We start from the raw sequence: 23999 nt of genomic DNA, 5'->3' as shown, positions 1-23999 counted from the left end.
CAGAGCTGTATCTGATTAACCTTTCTGATCCTCGGCTGCATGCATTAACATTTAGCCGCGGATTCCACAGCAGGCCAGCTGAGCCCTGCACTGCAGCTGCCTGCACTGTGCGCGCACTGCTGAGTGAGCCCCTCCCACGAGTTTTCAAACATAGGATCTTGCTCCATCCAAGCGTTGAGTGCCAGTCTCGTGCCCGTCTCTGGCGCTGCTGCCAACATCGTTCTGCGCTGCCGGCTCAGCGTGTTTTGTTTCTCACTATGTGAACCTCCTGTATTCCGTGATGCGTTTGCATGCCTGATTTTGATTGGATTTTCAAAGGAATTTGATGTATATTTCACACGAGTTCTGGTTGCTAGCCAAACATTTTGTATAAGTAGCACCGCAACGCGAGAGAGGGCCGGGGACCTGTGCAGCAGATCAGCCGCGAACAGCAGTAGCCATGTACTCCTCGTTAGAAGAGGTTAGGGGGTGTTTGGGCACAGTGGACGCAAGTGGTGGAGTGATTTCCAGAACCGCACGGCAGACCACAGAAGGACGAGTGCTTCATGTACATAATACATTTACTCCATAATGCCTCTCGATGACAACAGCGGAAGTAACACAAAACATTTTGCGTATTCCTACAAATGCGATACATGTGAATATTTCAGAATATTCATGGACACCGCCGAGATGGGAAATGCTTTAACTTCTAGACAAGGAGACAGTCTCTTGTTTGCACTTCACATTGCATTTATGTTCTTGTAACAACGAGAACACGAGATGGGAAATTATGAGGTGCTGCTGATCAGGTTATATTGAGACATCCATAACTCTAAATCGACCTAGCAAGCTTTTGGCCGCCACTAAGCACCGAGCTGCTCCTTAACCACCTGGCCCTCGTTTTTTTATTTAATTTTATCAGCAGGATTCGCGAATCCTCCCTGAATTCTGGTTTCCTTGTGGGACCCCCTGAGCAGGCCTAAGGGGTCAGGATGTTTCTACCCTGCCCCCTTTTCTTGGTTTTCGTGTTTATTTTCCTGCTTTCTTGTGACTTGGTTCTACCGAGTCATAAGATGGCTGCCAACACTTCCTGGTTTGGAGTGTTGGCAGTCAATCAGAGTGAAGCTCGGGAGGGGTCGCGACTCCACCGCGTCCCTAGATATCAAAACTTTTTTTAAAAAAAATTTCTCAGGAACTACTGAACGGATTTACACCATTTAAAAAAAGGTTTCTTTCTGAACCAAGCTCTACCTTTTTGCCAAATTTGGTGTAATTCCGTTCAGCAGTTCGGGCAGCAGCCGTGTCTAAAGTTTCCTATGGAAATGAACATGGAGAAAACATGTTTTGGGACTCCCCTTTTTCTCGGCCCCCGCTTGGCGAATCACCCCGAAACTTTCAAGACAGGAGCTGACTGGAGCAGGCCACTAGTTTTGAAAATTTCACGAAGATTCATCAACCGGCACCAAAGTTATTGGGAAAAGAAAAAATGCTTTTCCTATGGAAACTAAGTCCTAACTATAACTATCTACTGGCGACCGCCTGTAGGTAATATATACACACACACATATATATATATATATATATATAAAAACACACATACACAGATAACATATATAACATTTTTAAGAATTCTCTTGTGGGTGGGACTATTTAGTGCTTATAGAACTAGGATTATAGGTAAGCAACTTTTCCTTCCCAGTTATCGGTCAATGTGGTAACAGTGTACAAGGAACAAGGATGAAGAACAAGGAAGTTATCACCATCTCTGATCTGTATTAGAACATAACGGAGGGAGCACAAATAGAATAAGTTAACGTTGAACTTATTTGTCAAGGAAATGACATGGATGTCAATTCACCAAAATGCCGTGGGCAGCGGAGGTGCAAGCACACACCCTTTGACCTGTAATGACAGCGCAGAAAGTGACATCAAATAACCTCTGACCCTGAATCTTCCCAGGAAGGGATTTCACTTGACTTTTACTCGGACGACAACACAATATGTGACTTTGCTGAAGTTACAAAATAACTGCATGATTAATATGGCAATACAACACAGACAAAACGACTTCAGATACCACCTGTATTAAAGTGTTGACGGTATGCCAGGGAATATTACTCGTTTCTCTTTGTAGTACACGAAAAATTATGTGTTCATCTTGAGAGTAGATAGTGCCAAAGCCAAAATACACAGAAATCTACTGAGAACCTAAATTATTCATACTACAAACTTTCATTATTTAGTAATTCCCCTAGTGTACACTGCAAACAAGAAATATATTGATAAATCATAGGGTACAGGAACAAAGAGATATAAAGTAATGATTTATGCTGATTGTCAAGGCATTATTAGTCAGGTGAAGCACAGAGGTGAGGGTTTTATACAAACACACATGTTTTCCCAATAGTGAAACATGTCAACAACGTATTTAAAAAAGGGAAATGCATTTTTTAAATCTTTTTGTTTTATTTTATCAGGAGAGTGTGCAATGCACTTTCACATGTTTTTATTTTCTAACCGAAATGATAATGGGGCATATGTATCAACCGCATTTTTAATCGCAAACGCTGCGATTCGCAAAAAACAGCGTTTGCGATTAAAAATTCGCAAAACGGGATGTATGAGGCAAATCCTCATCGCAAATTTAAGGAATCGCTAATATAGCGATTTCTTAAGTTTGCGTAAGCATTTAAGAAATCGCAAATTGCGATTTCTTAAATGATATGTACCACACACCAAAGCATTGCGAATTATCCTTAAGAAATCGCAAATTACCACCAACTTCCAGTTGGTGGTAATTTGCGATTTCCTTTCAAAATGCACTTTTTTGAATTTTACAAAGTGCCACGTGGCGCTCATACATGCCCTTAGGGCATGTATGTGCGCCATATGCACACACATGCTCATTTCAGGGGTGCATCAGCGTGTCATCATGACACCATTGCACCTTTGAAATTATTCTCACATTGCGATTAGCAAATTGCGATTCGCTATTTGAGAATTACTTCCCATTCATTCCTATGGGTCTCCTGGCCCATAGAAATGAATGGGCAGGTATTCCTTAATTGCAATTTCGCAATTTGCTAATCGCAATTAAGGAATTTTAAGAAATCGCAAAAAGTTTGCAATTTTTTAAATACATCCCGTTTTGCAATTCTCAAATAGCGATTCTTTAACAATCGCTATTTGAGAATCGCAAATGGTGATGTTGATACATATGCCCCTATGTCTCAGTGGGAGCTTCAGACAATGTTTACCTTCTGTTCTTGCAGTAGAGGTTGGCGATCTTTACAGGCAGTAGGGCGTAGTACTTGCCCTGATGTGGAGTGAGTGGGTGAAATTATTTTAAACCTGGTTGGAAAGTTCCATAACATAAGTATTTGTAAAGCACACCTTAAACCCCAAAGGGGCATCTTGACACTGAATAACAGATGTTTATAGTTAACCAACTCAATGGTGCTCAGTTGATCGACCTCAGAAAGGCTGGTTATTGAACCTGTGACCATGAGGTCAAACACAGGCCACTGCAGTGGATGCATTAGTCCACTAAGCCACTCGACCCAGCAACCAAAAGTAGGTGCAGCGTCTTAGGTGCTGTTTTCTCAAACAAGCATTGGTTGAGTGATGAGTCTGCTATCACTTAGATGTTATAATGGTTCTTGTCCATTGAACGGGCATTGAGAAGAACACAAAAGAATAAATCTGAAAGATATTTTGGAGAATATACTGGGTGAAACAGGAGGTTAAGTTAAAGGAGAGAAAGGACGTGGGTTAATTTAATTTTCTGACTCTATAATCCTCAGTGGACTTAGAGCAAAGGCCTTGAAGGTTAGTAAGAGGCGGCAAAATTCAGGAATGTACCCGAGATGAGCACCCCCCCTCAAAATACCACTGACAGTGGAAATCGAGCCGGCTTGTGCAATGTGTGTGCCATGTGTACGTCAGGTTGTTGGTCCTGCAGTGTGCCCACAGGACAGGCAGTTTCATCTGCATCTCCTGATGGTATAGCAAGGGTTTGAATCTGCTGTATATGCACAGACTAGGGGAACAGTTTTTCCACGGACATCAAAGTGTGGTCCTGTGGAAAATGTAATCAAGTGACGCATGTGCACAAAACAAAGCAGTTGGGGCTGCAGCTCGTGTTCAATGTGCATGGGTTGATTCTGCTGAAAATGCCCAAATAAGTACTCAGTTCTGCCCTAAGTGCATCATCTGTACTGGTCAAAGTTCTGGCCCATGCAACCATGTTGTTGTTGAGAAACCTCATGTGCAAGGGTCTGTGTTAGATTTGCAGCATTGTGTGTTTGTGTGTGTGTGCCAGGGGTCTGGCTTTCCAGTTTATGTCCAACCGGTCATTCTGTGAGTTCTTCGCCACACGCCTTATGGCACTAGTGAGTGGGGATGCCACTGCTGCTGGTATCCACAGGGCAGGAGTTTGATTGTGCTGCATGTACACAGATAACCATGTGGAGATCTGCATGTCAGATACCCAGGTCAGGGGTTTGGTTGTCATACACTTGCAAGGCCATGGTGCAGGTTGCGCAAGTCAATCAAAGTTAATCAAAGATCCTTTATTCGGTTACATAACCCTCAGAGGTACAGGACATCCATGTAGTACATGCAACAGATTTTGCTTCATTCAGTATCCTTAATACAAACATATACTGTCATAAAACATTAAAATGTAATCATAAAACTTAATCACACTAGACCAAGTGCAGTGCCGTCCCATTACAGCTGTTTGTGTCGGAATATCAAGATAGTCCCTCAAATGAATAGTCCCGTCTCTGCATGTCATCTCTGAAAAGACAGAGTTCATGATTATTGGGGACCCCGGCACCTTGGAGCCCCACGAATAGTGGTTACACTCTTTGGACATGCTCCCTAGCACTAGGTCCTCAGCTTTGAATTTGAGGTTTATTTTTGATGACAAGCTAAACTACTCATCCCAAAATGCTAAACTTACTTCTGCTTGTTTTGTTTTTCATCTAGAGCTTTTGAGTATGGTCTTGCTTCCTTTTCTGTGCAATATTATTATTTTTATGGTTATTCGTGCGATAGTCGGCTCTTGCCTCGACTATTGCAGACCCCTGGTTTCCGCTCACTGTTAGTTTGATCAACATACAAGTCCCACTGCTATCAGAAGCTAGTTTGAGAACAGACCACGACATAGGAGTCACAAGCACATCACCATGGAGACGGTGACAGATACTCACATAGGTTATTGGGAGAGTATGGGAAGATGTGCTTAACACAGCCAGCCTTTGAGATTCCCAATAGAGCCATCACCGCCATTGTTAAGGTGCGTTGGGCGGACGCCCGTAAGATTTGAACTCAGAGCACCCACAAGGGGTAACACATGACTGAGTTAACACACACACGTGTTAGGCTGGAAAGGTGGAAGATCTGCCTTCCCCTTATGGAAAGTGAGACCATGAGAGGGGGTCTTTTAGCTCAACCATCTCCTACCCCCAAATCAGAGGCCCTTTCTTGAGTAAACCCACAATGGCATCACCTACAGTTGTCTGCAAGAGATCCCAAATCCACCAGAAGCAAGGGCAAGATCGAATGTCTCACCTAACAAAAAAACACAACATGTTTTACAAAGTGAGTGAATCGAGTCTGATCATTCCAAATTTAACAGCTTTTTTCATTGATTCAGATCTCAGATCACTTCACAGTAGCTTAAAAACATGACTTGGAGTGCAAAAAATATTTGATAATAGTAGTGGGTGGCGCTGAGGTCATCTGTTTCCAGCCACCTCCTCCACCCAGCCTCCTCTCTCAGCCCTTGTTATCTCACCGCCATGGAAAAGTTGCTTGCGGTCAGCAAACACCCTACAAACCACACAGACATCAAAGAGCAGAGACAGGAAGTGAAATGCTACCGTCAGGGAAATGGCTGTTTCATGGGCAGGTGAGGTTCATATTTCCATTGATTAGATCAGATAACCTTCTTTTGTAGCTTCAGGGGTGTTTTTAAGTAACTCCTTGGAGAATTGTTGCTACTTGTTTTTTCTTTCCCTTTTGGAAACTTTGCCCTTAATGAGAAGATTGTTCCTATCACAGTCATGGCACCTTTTAAGTTTCTAAAAGATAATTGAAACTTCTGTTATTACGTCTAACCAGCCACATGTCAGGAGAGACACAATAAAACGGTGTTATGTCTTAGACGCAGGAAGTCACAAAGGCTGTGTTCTCACTGCAGCTTCTATTCACACAAGCATGCATGTACAGACACGCAATTGGCGACCAGGGTGGCCAAAACCTGATGGATGGGAGTGCTTGAATTAATCTGAACTCTGGGTTCCTTCCATACCACTGTTGTCTAGCTTTTCTGTGCATTTGTTTTAAGGGAACACACTTTTGTAGCTCAACACACCACCCCAAACCTCTAGATCATGTCTCTCTCTTGGCAAGAACACAGGCAACCCAATGCCTGCTCACACATCTTTGGGCCTCATCAGTGAAATGCATCTTAAATCCCTGTGCCCCAGCAAGCCAGTGGCGACAAAGGTTGAAATAATTAGAACCTTCCTACACTTAGGCGAGAGTCGGATCAACATGTCTGTGTGGCTTGTCCAACAGACTAGTCCCAGCTTTTTTTGCCCGCTGCAGTTTCATGCTGGGAGTTGTTCATTGCATATTCCATTAACAGCCTTTGATGCCCAGATAAGCAAGTGCTCTATGATAAAAAGCCAAGACTGACTGAAGGTGTCACACAGTTCTTGGTGTCACTTGGTGGGTATTCAGTTTCATGTTGTTGATATATGGCTGTGCTGGCTCTAGGCCGCCAGCCAGGAATTGCTCTGTATTACTTTTAGAAGTGAGATGTAACCTCACATCTTTAAGAGCGCTGTCTCTGGAAACACTTCACCCATGTTCCCCGCCCCGTGGTCCCACGGAGACCACGCACACACACATGCACACACAAACACACACACACATACAGCAGTAATGACGCTTCCCTTCACTCTCTCAAGCACGCACACACATACACGCAGACACCAAAGACCAGCACATGCAGCAGCGGATGCAAGCTTTTGTCTCACACAAAGGCATACACACACACGCTCACACACACTTTGCTGTTCTATTGACATGCCACGTGCCATACAATTCCCAATTAAAATACAACTACGATGGTGTGTCAAGCTGTACAGTTACACACCACTCCCTCAGTTCGGTCACCCCTCCTCATTTGACTTGCTTCTTTTTAAAGTAAAGGGAGCTAGAATGCTGGGCCTTGGTAGTCTGAAGCAGGCAGGTCACAGGCCCTCAGCTGCAGAAGCGAGTCCACGACCCTGGACATTGTGCCTGTGGCATGTGTTGGAATCTCAGGACGGCTAATGCGCTCCATATCTTGTGGTCCCATCTATGGGCTGCAGGGCCAGGAGCTCCAGCTTGTACTAATGCCTCAGGCGCCCAGTCTGTGGTATGAACTAATGTTCTTGTATTGAAGGTCAGTCTGCTTGTGGCCGCCTGTGACTGGCTGGTTACTGTAAGTCCAAAAAGTACCAGACAAGAGTGCCTTGGAACCTGTGAGACTGCCCACATGAAATGAACCCTGCACAGTGGGTTTCTGTTCATTGCCCCAGTGTTGGTTCTGAATGTGAGATCACTGTGTGATGGTCTTTGGGTTGTTTTGGGCTGCCTGTATTGGAGAAAACTACAACTACAGTTCCCAACAAGAATTGGGTTAGGAATGTCTACAGACGGTTCACTTCCTTTCTGCAAAACCACATGGAAAAAGAAAATCAAGCCCCTGACATCATCAGACATACCACAAAGCTAATTGTAATTGTATTTATATAGCGCTTGCTGCCCCTGATGTAAGGGCCCAACCGCTGTCTTGTGTGCCTTAGGGACTACTGTGGCACGAAGGATGGTGACTGCGGCACTGTGAAGCCTGAGAGGACTCCAGAAGCAGCCGCAGGAACGGGGAAGAGTTGTGGCACATCTCTCCTGTAGGGTATCCAAGGTAGTGCCACTTAGGCTGCTGGTGGAACGGAGGACAATGCACAGGGTGACTGGATTTTCAGCGTAAAAAAAACGGGATGGTCATTGCCATGGACATAGTGCTAAACATTGTGACTGCTCCGACCACTATCAACATTTATATATATTTATATATATATATATTATCTACTGGCGGTCACCAGTAGATAGTTATAGTTACAACCTAGTTTCCATAGGAAATCTCAAAATTCTATTTTGAATAACTTTGGTGCCGGTTGACGAATCCTTGCAAAATTTTCAAAACAAATGGGGCGCTCCGTTCAGCTCCTACCCTGAAAGTCTCGGGGTGATTCGTCAAGCGGAGGCCGAGAAAAAGGGGGGGTCCCAAAACGCGTTTTCCCCATGCATTTTTCCATAGGACCTTTAGTCACAGCTACAGCCCGAACGGCTGAACAGAATTACGTAAAATTTGGCAGAGAGGTAGCCATAAGGTCAAGGAAGTGCCTTTTGCAGGTCTGGTTTAAATCTATTCAGTATTTCCTGAGAAAATAGCATTTAAAAGCATATCAATATCTATATGCTCGCACCGTGCGCGCATATAAATGGTCTGCTCAGTTAAAATATCTACCTAAAATGTTTGATGATTGCCCAAATAAAAGGAACTGCCACTCGTGTTCAAAACAGTGCTGCTCTCATTCAGATTTGTAGTTTCGTAAACAAAAATTATCTGAACTGCACCCTTTGGTAAAAAAGCGACCTGAAATGCCGCTCATGCTAAAAAATTACCCGAACTGTACATTTTGCATAAACATTTCTCCCCAAAATGTTTGAATGTGGGGTAATGGATTAGCTATACAATTTTGCTGAAATTTTGTTACATTAAATTACCAAAATTACACGAATGATGCCGATGTATTTAAAATTTCACCCAAGGCCTAAAAGTTCCCCTTGAGAAATGAGTGCCTGTAATAGGTTCTTCACTCCACTGTGCTGCATGGTAAAACTCTCTTCATTAATTCGATGTGCTTTAATAAAGTGAGACAGTGCAGAGAATTGCGAAGAAGGAAATGTCATCAGACACTCAGGGAGGATGTGCAAACACCTGGTTTGCAAAATAGTCGCTGAGTTTGCCTAGCACCTAGTTTGCGAAGTATTCTCTGTTTTCTGCAGACCCATCGCAGTGTAAATTGACTTTTATCAGGATTTACAGAATCGTGCTCCATTATTATGACTCAGGCAGGATTTTATCAGATAATCAATGTGTCTGGGAATGCAGGGATGGAGTCCAGCAAGGGACGAAATATGACCATCCTCCAGCCGCGCCACTGCAGGTAAGGGTGGTAGGCCGGCAGGGGGTGGGATTTCAAGAGACGACCACAAGGGAAAATGTATTATTTATTTATTTCTTCCTTGTGGTCGTCTCTTGGAATCCCCCCCCCCCCAGCCATTCCCACCGCTCTTACCTGCAGCGGCTGCCCTCCTTGCATAGCAAAAACCTCAAACTGCCAATTTTTAGTTCTGGTGCTAGCCAAGACCTTTTGATTTTAATAAAAGTACTTGTATAATATATTTACTCATAATGGATTTTCAGAAAGCCCTCCTCACCGGTTGATTGGACTGCTATTACGTCATCCACATTTTTCTTGTGCCTGTGGGGCAGTGGGCCAGCCCCATCAGTCGCTGAAAGCCTTTACTATGAGTGATGTCATTCAGCTCGTTCACAAGGAGCCCATCCACATACAAAGTAGTTCTCTTCAGTGCCATATACTACTACGTTTGAATTGAGGAGTGCTTGGCAGCTTCACGAATGTTATTAAGAACTTGACAAAATAAAACAAGCATTGACAAATCCAAAAGGCTTGCAACAAATGCCAGATCTGTTGTTTTTGCTTGTTTTCTGACAACGGCAAATTGGGATGATGCAAAGGACATTGGAGGAGCCTCCAGGGATCTCCTGGACCACTGTGAACACCCCTCAATGGCCACTTTCAGTAAGAGGAAGATGTCTTTACAAACTTATCACTTGTCCTTTTACAGTATCCTATAAATGGTTTGCTTCCGCAATCAAAGGTTGTAAAACTTTGTCACATTCCAAGGCAAATGGTTAGGAAGGAGGAGTCTATTTTAGACCCCCGTATTCTAACAATTGGTTCCAAAGTGTGCAGACGATGCAAAGACTTTTGATAAATTGCAACTTTGTATTTTGCAGTTACAAAGACTATGGTTTTGCGAATCACAAAATTTGTCCTTTGGGACATCAGGCCTTCTGCTCCCCAGACCTCTGGAAGCTAGAGTGATTGATGACCCCAAACTCCTGCTGGGGCTCTGGGTCTGAAAAATATACCCCATACTGAAACATTCCCATTCTGAAACTAACATAGATATTGATAAGATTATGCACTGTAATTGACTGTTATGGCCAGCACATGTAATTACAGACACCTCCCATTGTAACTAAGGCTCCAAGTTTTCCCTTTTCGATTTTTCCATATAACTATTGATTGATAATTGTCTTGCCTCCTCCTGCATGTATTTTTAGATGTAAAGAAAAAGGAAAATAGATCTTCTGTAGAATGGCTCTCAGTACTGTCAGTCATGATCAAGAGACCAATGGCTGTGCAGGTTGATGGAGGAGGAGTTATATAAAGGTACAGGGTTTCCTAATGAAGTTGAAATAGCTGTAGGTGTTCACATGTATGTAGCTTCAGTGTCTTTTGTCAGCAGGTTTTTGCAACATCTGCAAAATGGTTACACCGAGCCTTGTAAGCCTGTGCCTCCCCCCGGTCCCTGACAGCTCTGTACACTTCCTGCCTCGGTTTCCTGTCGACAAACAACACAACTGCACCGACCTCAGCGGGCCTTGCTATGGCAAACCTATTGGTTTCCTTTATATGGTTTTGCATAAAGCATAAAGCAGAACCGTTTCCAGCGTTTACTAATGTTTCAGATACTGCAGTGGATGACGAGCCAGATCTATAAATTTAGTTTTTTCACCTCTTCTCCCCATCCTGTGCTTTCAAGGGAGAAACACTGAATGCCACCGAGGCATGTGCAGTGGCCTGTAACCGTGCACCCTTCGCACCTGTTTATTTTTTACTTTTCATTTTGTAAAGTATGTCATGCAGCTAAGATCCGCCTCACAACACTTAAAGGACTAGGGGCCAGATGTACGACCATTTGATTTTGCGAGTTTCTAATTGCGATTTTTTGCGACTCGTAATTAGAGACTCGCAAAATGAAATGTACTAATGTGTCTGAGACACATTAGCGGTTCTCAATGGGGTCGCAATTGACCTGCCTCCTCAATATTAATGAGGCAGGTCGCAATTTGCCACCCATTCTGAATGGGCAATAACACAAGGATGGTGGCCTGCGGGGGAACAGCAGACCACCATGTCTGTGTTTACTTCTAAATGAAGCAACTTTTTTTCTTAAATGCGGCCCATTTTCCATAAATAAAAATGAGATGCATTTAAAAAATAAAAAAAAAGAAATTTCTGTTTCATTTTTTAAGGGTAGGTAGTGGTCTGTGGGACCACTGCCTGCTCTTAAAAAAAAATTCCGCTACAATTTACAAAGGGAAAGGGGTCCCCTGGGGACCCCTTCCTGTTTGCGACTGGTTTACCACCTACTTGAAGTAGGTGGCAAACTGCAATTGTTTTGCAACCGCATTCCAGTCACAAAACAATCGTACATCCCCCTGCGATTCCCTATTAGGAAGGGATGCCCTTGGCACACCCCTTCCAAATAGCGAATCGCAAACCTATTTTGCGATTCAGTAATAGGTTACCAACTCGCAAAATAGAGGTTGTACATAGAAAAATGCATTTTACCGGTTGTAAACGACTGGTAAATTGTGTCGTACATCTGGCCCTAGATGCACAAAGCCTTTTTGCAGGGCCGTTTGCGAATGCAAAAAGGCTTTTTCTAATGTATCAAACCCAACTTGCGATTCAGTTACACATTACCAAATTGCAATTTGGGTTTGCGACCTAATAACGATTCGGTCTTTGGAAGGGCATGTTTAGGGTGTCCCTCCCAAATACTAAATCGTAGTGGTAGGTACTAATGTTTTGTGACTGAAATGCAGTTGCAAAACATTCATACTTTACCACCAACTCAAAGTTGGTGGTAACTCATTCGCAAATGAGAAGAAGTGCCCTTGGAACCTCTTCCCCTTTGCGGATGTTTAAAAAATATTTTTTTATGAAATGAAGCATTCATTTTTTATTTTTAAACACATCTCGTTCGTTTTCCCTTAAGGAAAACAGGCTGCTTTAAAAAAAAATGATTCTTTATTTAAAAGAAACCACAGACATGGTGGTCTGCTGACCCTCGTAGGTCACCATCCCTGTGATGCAGCGAATCGTAGTGGGTCACAAATTGAGATATACCTCATTAATATTCATGAGGTAGGTCGCACTGTGACCATCTACGGATTGGTAATTTGCAAAACGACCTATTAGTTCATAGGTTGCTTGCAAATTACCACACTGGTCGCAAAAATACTGCGTCGCAATTGCGCCCAGTATTTTGTGACCAGTTGTACGTACATCTAGCCCAAAATTACCACCAGCGTACGTAAAGCTCATCAGACTTGTATTTTATAGCGCTAAGTCCTCACGCAAGCACTGGAATCTCCTTTTCATAGACGTTGGTGCCTTTCCCCAGTCAGCGGGTTTTTGATGTTTTAAAAGAAATAGTCCCAGACACCAAATTAAAAGTGGCCCCCATTAGCAAATCACATAGCTAAAAAAAAGTTGTCTACATTTGCAAACAGGGGCAGTTTTGAACTTGTGAAGATACGCTGTACGGGCGTTTTGCAAGGTATCGGAGGCTGCATGCATTTGTGCTCGCTGAGGGCAGTGTTTGTGGTAATATAAGGGAAATCAGCAGTAAAACCCAGCCCACCAGACCCCAAAACAGGAACCCAAAAAGACAAACTTTCGGCTCAGACACTTACATGTTATACCTGCCCTTCTGGCACTGCCTAATTGCTCTAAAGGCCAGTAATTTCTTAATTTCCTTAAATTTGGGTAAAATCATATATTATCTAACGAGTTACAGTAAGTAAAAGAATCAGTATAGGTTGAAGAATGTGATGCAACCTTAAAATGAGACGGCTGAGGGTGCAGAAACAAGCATTTGAGACCAAACCAATTCTATAAAATATCTAAAATTGTAATCCCGTTTGTTAAAGAGAATACTGGCATGTCATAGCGGTCCACACTAACCCCATTGGTTTAGTAATCAAGTCAACTCAGAATTTGTCCCAGAAAAAATGGAAATCGATGTGGTAACACTGATTACTACATTTAGGACACATTTGTTTGGAGTCTACAAAGAATTACGTGTAATCTGTTATTAATGTTGCAACGCGGAATTACCAGTTTCCCCAGTATCAGTAATACAGGGGTGGAGGTTAATGCAGTGGTGACTGCAATGGAACAGGAGTGGTGGGGTGGGGGCGGGATAAAAAGAAAGGTCACTCACCTGATTATGGCTGCAGCTTCTCCTCCGTCCTCTTCTCTTCCTGGCAGCACACAGGCTTCCCTAAGCCAGTCATGACGCTACTGTCACCAGTACGACAGCAGCATCGTGATTGGTCCAAGTGCTCTGTTTGGCTGCTCAGACAGTGCCTAGGACCTTTGGGGCTGTTCTACACCCGGGTGTGCAACACAGTGGCGTAGCTAAGCCTTTTGCCGCCCATGGCTGTCCCAGCCTTTGCTGCTCCGCGGTGGCTATAAGATGGGGGTTGTGCTGGCGAACGATTCCTCCGTTTGCCGCCCCACGCAGTTGCAGGTAAGAGTGGGAGGCTGCCACTCCCAAAACTTGTACCGCCCAGAGTAAGACGGCCGGCCAAACTGTCATGCGCACTTATGGTTTCCAACCACTCCTCCTCCCTGTGACCCCAGACCTGCCCTAACCTGGCCCAGTAGCCCATATGAAAAATAAACTGATATTTAGGTTGTGTTATTATCATTTTATTTTTCCTTTTTCCACGGCTCTGAGAGCAGTGGGGCGAAGCTCTTCTGCCTTAGCGTAGGAGTCGCCTCTGGGTTAATGCACTCTAAACACTATTGTAGTGAATACAGGGTCATATTCTTAATTCTTACTAAGGCTGCATAGTCTTGATGCCAGCTTATGCCAGTTCCCTTCACCTCACTGCACTTCCTATCTCCTGATCTCATTCTTTAAATTCTTTTTTTTCTGCTTTCTTGCTTTGCCACTTTTTTTTCCTATTTTTCTTTTCCATCTTATTTCTCCTCTTTCCGTCTTTTTCTCTTGCTCCGGGTCAAACTCTAATGGTGATGAAAAATATGTCCTAGTCCTCAAAAATGAGTGCCAGTTTCCAGCACCTGCAACCACTGGCACAAATTAAGCCCTAAGTCAGGCAATTTTTCAGGATGTCCAAAATCTATGTAATTTTCTCCTGCGTAATTACATGAAATTTCTGAAAAATGATCTGAGATTATCAATCAATCAATAGTAACTTTATTTCGGTCAAAAGACCATAAAAGCACAGAATAGGAAAAACACACTACAGTATGCAATTTCATTACAGAAAGGAGAAACTGGCAACAGTGACCTATAAGGTAGTGTGGTTTTGAATAACCAAAAACATGATCATTGATTGGTTGTAGAAATCATGACCCTATAATATATACAAGTGTAGATACTATCGAAATTTCTTTGTAGTAAGCATAGTTGGTCAAACACCAAAGAATACACAGATCTAGGAATACTACAAAATGGACTGTACAAAAAGCCAACATTCATAACACATAACCTTGATATATCTACAGTATAAAAAACACATTTGGCTAATTCATCTCAGGCCAAAAAAAAACCATATTATATTCCACGTATAAATCTTAAAAACAGAAAGTGGCTCAAGTTAAAAGTGTCATAGGGGGGGGCCCCCATAGCAGCCTGGGTGGAGACCGTAAGGAAGTGGGGCAAGGTGGAGGAATCCACACTCAGAACGGAGGAGGCCCGTGGGATGCGCAAACACCCGATCTCCATGCCCTGGGCCATGCTAATGCACACATTCACGCAGGAAACTGAGGCCGCAGCGAGCTCGGGACTGATAGACCCCTCGGGGGCGCCCGCCACTCCAGAATCCACCCTGGGTGATGTGCAGGCAGGTCCAGCACCCGGTGTCTCGCAGGGGTTGCCACCGCAGGCCCCACAATCGGAGTCCTCATAGGCCAGGCGCAAAGCTCCTGACCCCCCCCCCCCGCCCCCCTCCCCATCTCCGTGTCCACGACCACACCGGCCCCCCCCCCCCACATGATGGTCCGACCCCTAGAGCGCGCAGCTATTAGTACTCCCGATGGGCGACACTGTGCACCCCCCTTTCCCTGGTTCTCCACCCCCAGTTAGTTCGTGGTTATTCAATGGCCGCACTTCCATAGCCTCTGCGACGCCCCTCACAGGTGGTACAGTCACACTGAACGGCACCCCTGCCGCGAGGCGATCATGGCACACTCCAGTAGGGCACACTCAGAGGCTGGACCCGGGCACACATCTGCAGCCCCACTCAGGACAGAGATGTACAGCCTGTAGGGCCGAGAGGCTGCTAGACTGTAAGAACTGTGTCTAGCCGCACTCGCAATGTGATTATCTGTGATCATGGTGATACCGCATGTGCCTATGTGTTTTCCTATCTATAAATGCCAATAAAGAAAGTTTAAAAAAAAAAAAAAAGTTAAAAGTGTCATAAAATAGGATAAAAACACACAGAAAAAATAGTATTAAAAAAGAGCCTGAGTCACAATCAAAAAAGAGTACGCAGTATACTCAAAGATTCACATATCTCTTTACGAGGCCCCTGCGTAAATGCCACATTGAATTTAAAAATCGAGAGACTGCAAATACTATTGGAGGATGGGTATCCTGTTTTAATACCCTGAAGGCCTCCAGATGTAACCTAAACCCAAGGTTGCGACATATTTGTGTTATCCATCGTTTACGTGGGAGAGTATATGCCGGGCAAAAAAATAGTACATGTATTTCAGACTCTTCCCTATAAATACATGCAGGACAGTTCTTCTTGTTCTCTGGAGCCCATTTGCTAGTGAGGGCATTTAGAGGGAGATTCCCCACTCTAAATTGCATATAGAGTTTCCTGGCCTGCAGAGGATAAATCAGATCCAGGAACTCTTCTTTCCTGTATTCAGCCTTAACTAGCAAAAACTCAGCAGTCATCGAACCCCCTATGGAACTTCCCTGGATGGCCAACAAGTTATTCTGTCTATAAAGGTGCACCAAGTCTTGCCTAGAAGTTGATAAGCATGATAACTCTGGGGTTAGCCAGAGATCCAGCCTACCTAGCCTAGCCAAGAGATCCTTGATGTACAATAACCACAGGATCTTTTTTGTGGTTTTAATAGTGAGGATCTCCCTCAGCTCGTCTCTGTAGACAGAAAGTTCTGGAGTCGCCCACACCCTGCGCCAAAATGTAATGGGCCTCAGGGCAATTTCTTCATTAAAGGGCCGCAGACCTAAGTCCATACGAAGGGGGACTAGGGGGTACTGGGTGGGAGGCCTACTACCTGTCTCATAAAATTATTCTCTATTTTTTGGCGGCAGATGTATGTCCCCACAGTTCAGCCCCATATAATGCAGCTCCTCTTGCCTGGGCTTTATAAATTTCTACTGGGGGGGCCACTGACCTATATGTGGTTGACCTGTGGAATTTCATTATCCCACCCACCGTCTGTGATAATTTTAGTCTGGCCTTATCCATTTGGGGTTCCCATGCAAAATCTTCTGATAAGGTAATGCCTAGATAGTCAAATGTCCTCACCCTTTCCAGGGGAGAGCCATCAAGAGAGGGGTTTGACCGAGTAATTTTGGGGGGGTTGAAGAGCATATATTTTGTCTTGATTAAGTTGATCTCCAAACCCCGCTTAGTGCAAAACTCGGCGAATCCGTCCAGAATGCGTTGGCTGCCTGATGGAGTTTTGGACAGCAACAAAGTGTCGTCCGCAAACATCAGCGCAGGAATCTTCCCCAAACTCAATTTCGGGGCATCATTATCCTTGATGTTATTGAGATGGTCAATGAGCCCATTGAAATAAAGACAAAATAGGGTTGGGGCAAGGACACATCCCTGGCGTACCCCCTTTTTAACATGGAAACGCGCAGATAGTTTTCCATGTTTCCCGCTTCTTACTTGCGCGTAGGTCCCTATATGCAGCCTCACCAGGACTTTGAGGAGATAGGGTGGAATCCCTAGGTCGTTTAAAACTTCCCAGAGTTTCCCCCTAGGAACCAGATCAAAAGCCGACTTCAGATCAACAAAAATGAGATAGAGGCTGCCACCCTCCATCTTAGCAGTTTTCCAAAACAACAATTGTAACCTGAATATCTGGTCCACAGTTGAGGTGTTTGATCTGAAGCCGGCTTGGTAGGTGCTTAAAATTCCTTCCTCCTCTATCCAGCTTTGGATGCGATCAAGAAGGACCCTGCCCATCAGTTTTTGTGAGATATCAATAAGGCTGATGGGTCTGTAATTAGACGGTAAAAGTGGGCAACCTTTTTTGAAGATGGGAACAATCTCGGCCCCACACCAGGTATCTGGCGGAGCCATGCCCCTCAGGATAGCGTTGAATAAAGCACATAAATAAGGAGTCCACATTTTTGGTTCCATACGAAAAAGCTCCCCGGGAAGTTTATCTAAGCAGGGGGCTTTGTTAGGGGATAGTCTGTTAATAGCATTCCAAACTTCGGTCAAAGTGATGTCACACAAACCTTCTGGGTGGAACTCATGCAGAGAATCCAGAAAGGCTGTTTTGGCACCCACCAAATCTTCCCTGGCGTAAAGGGCCCCGAAGTGCCTCTCCCAGGCTTCTGGCGAAATATTGGGCTCCCTGGCCGATTGTCCTTCCTTATTTCCCGCACTTACTAGGGCCCAAAAAGATTTCAAATCTCTGTCCTTCAAGGCAATCCTAAGTGCCTCCCAATTCTCGGTTTCCCAATTTCTCTTTTTCCCTTTTTAGGGTACCTTTATATGTTACCCGGAGACATTTGATTCGGGTTCTGTCCTTTGCCTTGACTGCAGCTATTAGATCCTGCTTTACTTTACGACAAGTGGCATTGTACCAGGAGTTGGTGTTACACTTGACTCCTCTAGGTGTTGCAGTTGGGTAGACTATTTCGATCAGCTTAGCGACTAGCTGCTCGTGAATTTCAGCTGCCCTCTTCTGGGTCCCATGACAGACCTCCAGTTGGCCTAGTTCCTCCATTTCCTCCATCAGTGGTATCGCCAGCTCATATACTTTAGCCAACTTTGCTGGCGATTGTTGTATGTGGCACCACCTAACCCTTCGTCTATTGTTTGAGAGCAACAGTTGATTGGCCCCCTCACTGGGCGAAGGTAAAAGGTTGGAAATGCCCATGTTCTCTGAGTTCAAGGACAGTACCAGAGCATTGTGGTCACTGTCCTGTCTCTCAGGTACCTGAAAATCAAGAACCTTGTCCCAGGATTTAGTTTCTACTAAAATGTAGTCGATCAGAGATGATTGACCTTCCCTGTTAAATGTATGCTGGGTCGGTTGGTCAGATTTTGTTCTCCTATTACAGGCCCTAAGGGAGTGGGCCAAGGTCAATGAATGGAGTTGGATGGCCAGCGGTGTCCAAGTTTTTATAGGGGTAATTTGTGGTTCGGGTATAGACCAATGGCGATCTTCTTCTGAGGGCTCACCTATGTTGGGATCAGTAAGTGGCTCATACTGACAGTTAAAGTCGCCCCCTACGATCAGCAATGTATCTGGGTCTGAAGTTGGTAGGAAACATCCCAGTTTATCCAAGACCACTGATTCCTGTCTATAGCTTACAGGTCTAGAATATATATTAATGAGAGCTAGTTTGAGCTTAGTGGGAAATGTCAGCAGAACGCATTGAATATAATTTGTTGACAAAATTGCCGACTCAGCTTGCGCCCCAATATGCGAACCCAGCCAGATAGTTAGGCCGCCCGACGGTCTACCTCTTCCACCGGAGGTGGCCAGTATATTGAACGATGCGAATCCTTGTCCTGTGGTATTCCTCCGTGGCCCAAGTCTCCTGAAAGAGGCAGATGTTGTGGTTATCTATGAAGCCTCCCCAGTCTGGGCAGGGTAATTTATTTTTGAGTCCTGCCAGATTCCAAGATAGGATCTTCAGACTATCCCCTACTTTTCTGGACATTTCTTGCAATTTAGTTATGGGGGTGCATGGGATTCCAGGGGGGTTATTAGCCCTCTGGCCAACATCATGGGTCTTTGTCCAGAGATCTGTGGATGAAACTATCAGATCAGTTAGTTGCTGTATCCCCAGGCATAATGAGTGGGCCTTTGATGTCCTACCCTTCCCCTCACCATGTGCTCCAGTATTCCTAAGTGCATGTGGAGTCCAGCCCCTGCTATCCTCCAGTATAACCTTAGCTGAGTTATATTTAAACAGACCCCCCTGTCTTGGTGGTAGGGTAGTATAGAAAAACTCGTTTTTCCCTTTGTCAGTACCTATATTAATGTTTGCGGTGGTTAGGTTACTGCCTATCAGTGGATACTGGTTCCTAACCGTGAGGCCACCGCCCTCGTAAACTAGTGCATGTGGATCGGCCGCACAATCCCTATTGCCATTTGTGGGAGTTTGTCAATCTACCAGATCAAGGGGGCTATATCTATTACATACAGGGATGTTGAAGCTTGGTATAGAATCACTATCCCAGCTGCTTTGCTGTGGTTCCCCTGGGTGGGCCCTTTTTTCCCATTTTTTGTATATCATGCCCATCCTCTCTTCAAAGGTACCCTGCGGATAGAAATGGCAGAGTGGTAGTGTCTGGATTTTATTACTTATCGTCAGAGTGGACCATCCTAGAATATGCTGGACCGTTCGTCTGTCCCTAAAGTTAATCAAAATACAGTCCCCCTGAATGTCTTTCTGCCTCTGGCCTACCCAGCTGACCCTACGCACATGGATAATTTCACTATGCATCCAGGGTGGAAGGGGTCTGTTGTTATTTAACCAGTATGATACTTTGTTTCTTAATTCTGTATGTGTCTCCACCCGACCAGTCTGTAGGCTGGGAACTCCAGCTAATACCACCACATACGGAGAGGAAGCTGGTGGCAGATCTATACATGGGAGACGGGATTCACTTGGGCAGGGAGAATGACCATGTCTGTTTTTGGCTCGCTCATTTGGGTGCCTGTGGTCCTTCTCCTGGTTAAGTATACCCACAGGACTTATTTCAGAGCCCTTTCCTTGGATTACCTCTTTGCCGTTTGGAGGGCCACTGGCTCCCATTAATGGGGTAGATGGTCCAGACCTATCGGAGTGAGGATGAGGCAAAATAGGTGGATTGATCGGAGGAGCCATTGCTTTAATTAACTGCTTGGGAGCTACCCTTGAGGTCGGGTCTATGGCACACTGGACCCCTTGCGAACTAAGTGGTTTATTAGGACCCCAGGAATCTACTAATGATAATACTATTTGAGATTGCAAGATCTATATAAGCTTTAAGGTCATTTACCATCTCTATAGCCCAGTTTGGGGAATTCCTTCCATCCTTATTGCTTAGATCGATTATACAAGCATTGGTGGAACTCCCAGATGGTACGACCGGGATTTTGCATGATCTGAGATTATAACAAATGCCGATCTGGCATATCACAAGAATAAACTGTGCAAAAAGTACTACATACAACAGCGGCTTGTGTTCAGATTACTTGTTTTGGTTCCATGCTCTGGGGATGGAATTTTTAATCGAACAAACATGAAATTGCACAAAGTGGCATTATGGCAAAATTTCCAACATTTTGCACAAGTATTATGTTAAATGGTGGAAATTACGCAAGATTACCCCAGGGTAATAAAAGCTTTGCTTGTTCGTAGTATTCACAAAGTCACAGACCTGCCTAATTTAGAGTAGAGAGGTAATAGCAAATCCTCTGATTTGTGAAGGGATCTGTAGAACCTCTGTGTGAGGATTCTCCACTGATGGCGGACGCCACAGCTGGATTACCTCTGCTATGATGTCTCTGTAGTGGTGGGAATCCCACCAGATGACTCTCCACTAGTTGAGCATTCTCTAAAGGGATTACCAGTCCCTTCAAAAAGTCAGACGATTTCCTCAAAAAAAGATAAGAATATGGCCTGATTCCTGTGTTACTCCGTTGTCTAACCTGATTTTTGTGGTACGTGTAGGGCTGGAAGTATGTTGTAACTAGCATCACCTCACTCATTTCTGTTCTTTGCCCTCTGTGGCTTGCAAAGGGATTGGACTAGAGATGCTCAACTTCTTCCACATTCATTCTCGCCTTGTCCCCACCGCATGTCATTACACCGTAAGAAACCTTAACTAAAATTCTCTCCTCCATCTGCATTTCAAATGGATCGGGACCTTCATCTTGAGCTGGTTCTTCTCCACTTCTGGTACCAGTCTGTCATCCATCTCTGCTGCCACCATGGTGACTAAGGGCCAATGAAGTTTAGCACTAGAATATTGATGTCAAAGTATCACCGGAAATAAATCTTGTGCCCTAAATATCACCCACAAAAATGTCATCCCAGCATTTAAGGTAATACTCCCACACTGAAAGCATTCAGGAAGAGCCTCAAGACCTGGTTTTCGGATGCCCGATATTCTCCCCCCCCAAGCACCTTGAGACCCTCACGGGTGAGTAGTGCACCTCACAAATCCCTGATTGATTGATTGATTGAAGGGCACCAGTGCTGTCTGAGTATATTCTATCCAAGTTTGAGACAAAGGTCTAAGAGGTGGATCCACATCATAAGGAAACTATACTGATCACTCTAAGGAAATTTTCTCTCCAGTACTGGAAAGACTAGCCATCCCTCACAGCAATCAGCCAAGTGCACACAAGAAACTCAAAACTCATCTGGCATGTGACTGAAACTTCCCCAGCCCTGTTGACCTCCAGGGATATTGATTTATCAGGAAATGTCCAACATTAAGGTAGACCTCGCTCACATAATTGCAAAACAACTGCAAGTGATTAACAAGTGCAAAGAAAAAAACTGATTTGGTACTACTGAATCCTAATATTTTGTATTGATGTTTCAGGTGTATTTATATAGATTTTATGAGTGCCTCAAAGAAATAACGCAAGTCGGAATATGCCTGATGCAGCTACTCACTTGCCATTTTATTATGGCAGCATTTCCCGGAGGGAGGCGGAAGAATACCTCAAGCTGGCCGGCATGATGGACGGCCTGTTCTTGCTGAGACAGTGTCTGCGGAACTTAGGTGGTTATGTCCTCTCGATGGTCTATGATCTGCGCTTTTATCACTATACCATAGAGCGTCAATTGAATGGCACCTATGCGATCGCAGGAGCAAAGCCCCACTGTGGACCAGCTGAGGTGTGTGAGTACTACTCCAAGGACCCTGATGGATTGTGCTGCATCCTACGTAAACCGTGCAATCGACCATGTGGGGTGGAGATCCAACTTGGAATCTTCGATAGCCTACGGGAGAACATGATACGGGATTATGTCCGACAAACCTGGAAACTAGAGGTATGTTTGTCTCTTTATTCTTCCTGCCTGGCTTTCAAAGAATTGTCAGTATATTTTCGGGACCAAATTAGTTTTGTTGGGTGGAGTAACTCTAGAAACAATAACCGGAAAAAATATATAGTTGTAGTACCTTATAGCTTTTTAGACTGTCTCTATTCCTGTTTTTTTTTTAGCTAATCCGATATTAAACATATCCAAAGGAGTTTGTGTTTATTTTCAAATTTTTGACAAATTCTCAATTGTTTATCACTTGAGTGGAGACAGAACAGTATAATTCCAAGCTACTGTGCTGAAATTTCTATGCAGTTTTGAGTGTCATCCATGTCTGATGGGAGTTGTGGAATTTATGTGTTTAAGCGTGTGAGAAGGTGGCCTGATATATGCTGTCCACTAGTTCTAGTGGGCAACTTGTATCAGTACAAACAACCCCTTATGGTGATAGGTTAAACACAACCTTTATTGAAAGCTATCCTAGTGGTAGCTATGGAGAGCAGCCTTCAGGCTAAGTCTTGAAGGAATGTAAAGCAGCTTGTTTTACCAGTCTATAATCTCTTGAATTATCAAATGAAAAGACAACCACACCAGGTATGTATTCAAAATATATGTATTTAGGTTAAAACACACCCCTCTAGTCTCTTTATGAGACTGGAGTTAGAAGTACTTAGTTACACGTTAGCAATTATCAGTAATAGCACAAATACACGTTTGGGCCCTAGGGGCGTACCAAACCATATACCAAAAAAGTGGTATAAGAACCACGACTGGGATAGACACAAGGCCTAGAGCCTGTAGAATCGCTGGGGCCCCAAGGAACCACCCAAGGTAGTGACACTGGGGACCCACGGGGACTGTATGCAGTGTGTAAACACAACAGCGGGTTCCCGTTATCTTCTATGGGCAATGTCGCGGTTGGAAATTTAAAGATTAGGGACACTTCTAATCGAGTCAGGACCAAACCCTTTTGGTCTTAAGAAATTCTAGGTCTAGCATCCACGGTATCACCGGAGTACTCGAGTTACCTCACCCAGGAAAGCCGTGTGCATAGGTGTCTTTTGGTGTCGGGTCGCGTCGTCGATTTCAATGGAAGCCTGTAAAGAACTGCTGCTGCCGTGAAGAGGAGAAGTGTCCAAAGAGATCCAAGCTTGGATCTGGGATGGAAGGAACTTGAAAGCAGAGGGGACAGAGTCTGGGTCACTAGCCAGTGACCAAGGGCAGGATGGACCAATGCCCACAGATGTTGGGTGCTTCAGGTGAGTTGATGGGTGTCTTGACTCTTCAGCCACGAGGTCCAGGAGGCGTCGACGAAGTCCACGAGCCGGATTCGAGCTGTCCCACGAAGTCTGTCGAGTGCTGCGGTGTCGGCGACCAGAGTGGACCCAACAAGCCTTGGCAACGGCAAGTCACTGGAATTCAGAGAAAGGACTGTGGTGCAGACCAGCAAGGTCTGAGGGACTCACCCAGCAAGGGTAAGTCAGGGCACGTCTGAAGCAACTAGGGAAGCCCAATTAGAAAAGGAGTTGCCTTCG

General features: G+C 44.5%; 1 protein-coding gene across 1 annotated transcript in view; it reads left to right on the top strand.

Annotated features, from left to right (window-relative positions):
* ZAP70 (zeta chain of T cell receptor associated protein kinase 70) overlaps positions 1 to 23999 on the top strand; it is a 125801-nt gene that overhangs the window by 36819 nt on the left and 64983 nt on the right. The window contains exon 2 of the mRNA XM_085637785.1: positions 22019 to 22473. Within this exon, the coding sequence (XP_085493911.1) occupies positions 22072 to 22473 (402 nt within the window). The 5' untranslated portion in view covers positions 22019 to 22071. The remainder of the gene's footprint in view (positions 1 to 22018; positions 22474 to 23999) is intronic.

The sequence above is a fragment of the Triturus cristatus genome, chromosome 12 (assembly GCF_964204655.1).
Source record: "Triturus cristatus chromosome 12, aTriCri1.1, whole genome shotgun sequence".
Classification (NCBI taxonomy): Eukaryota; Metazoa; Chordata; class Amphibia; order Caudata; family Salamandridae; genus Triturus; species Triturus cristatus.
The sequence above is the reverse complement of the archived record's forward strand: the minus strand, read 5'-3'. Positions and strand labels throughout refer to the sequence as shown.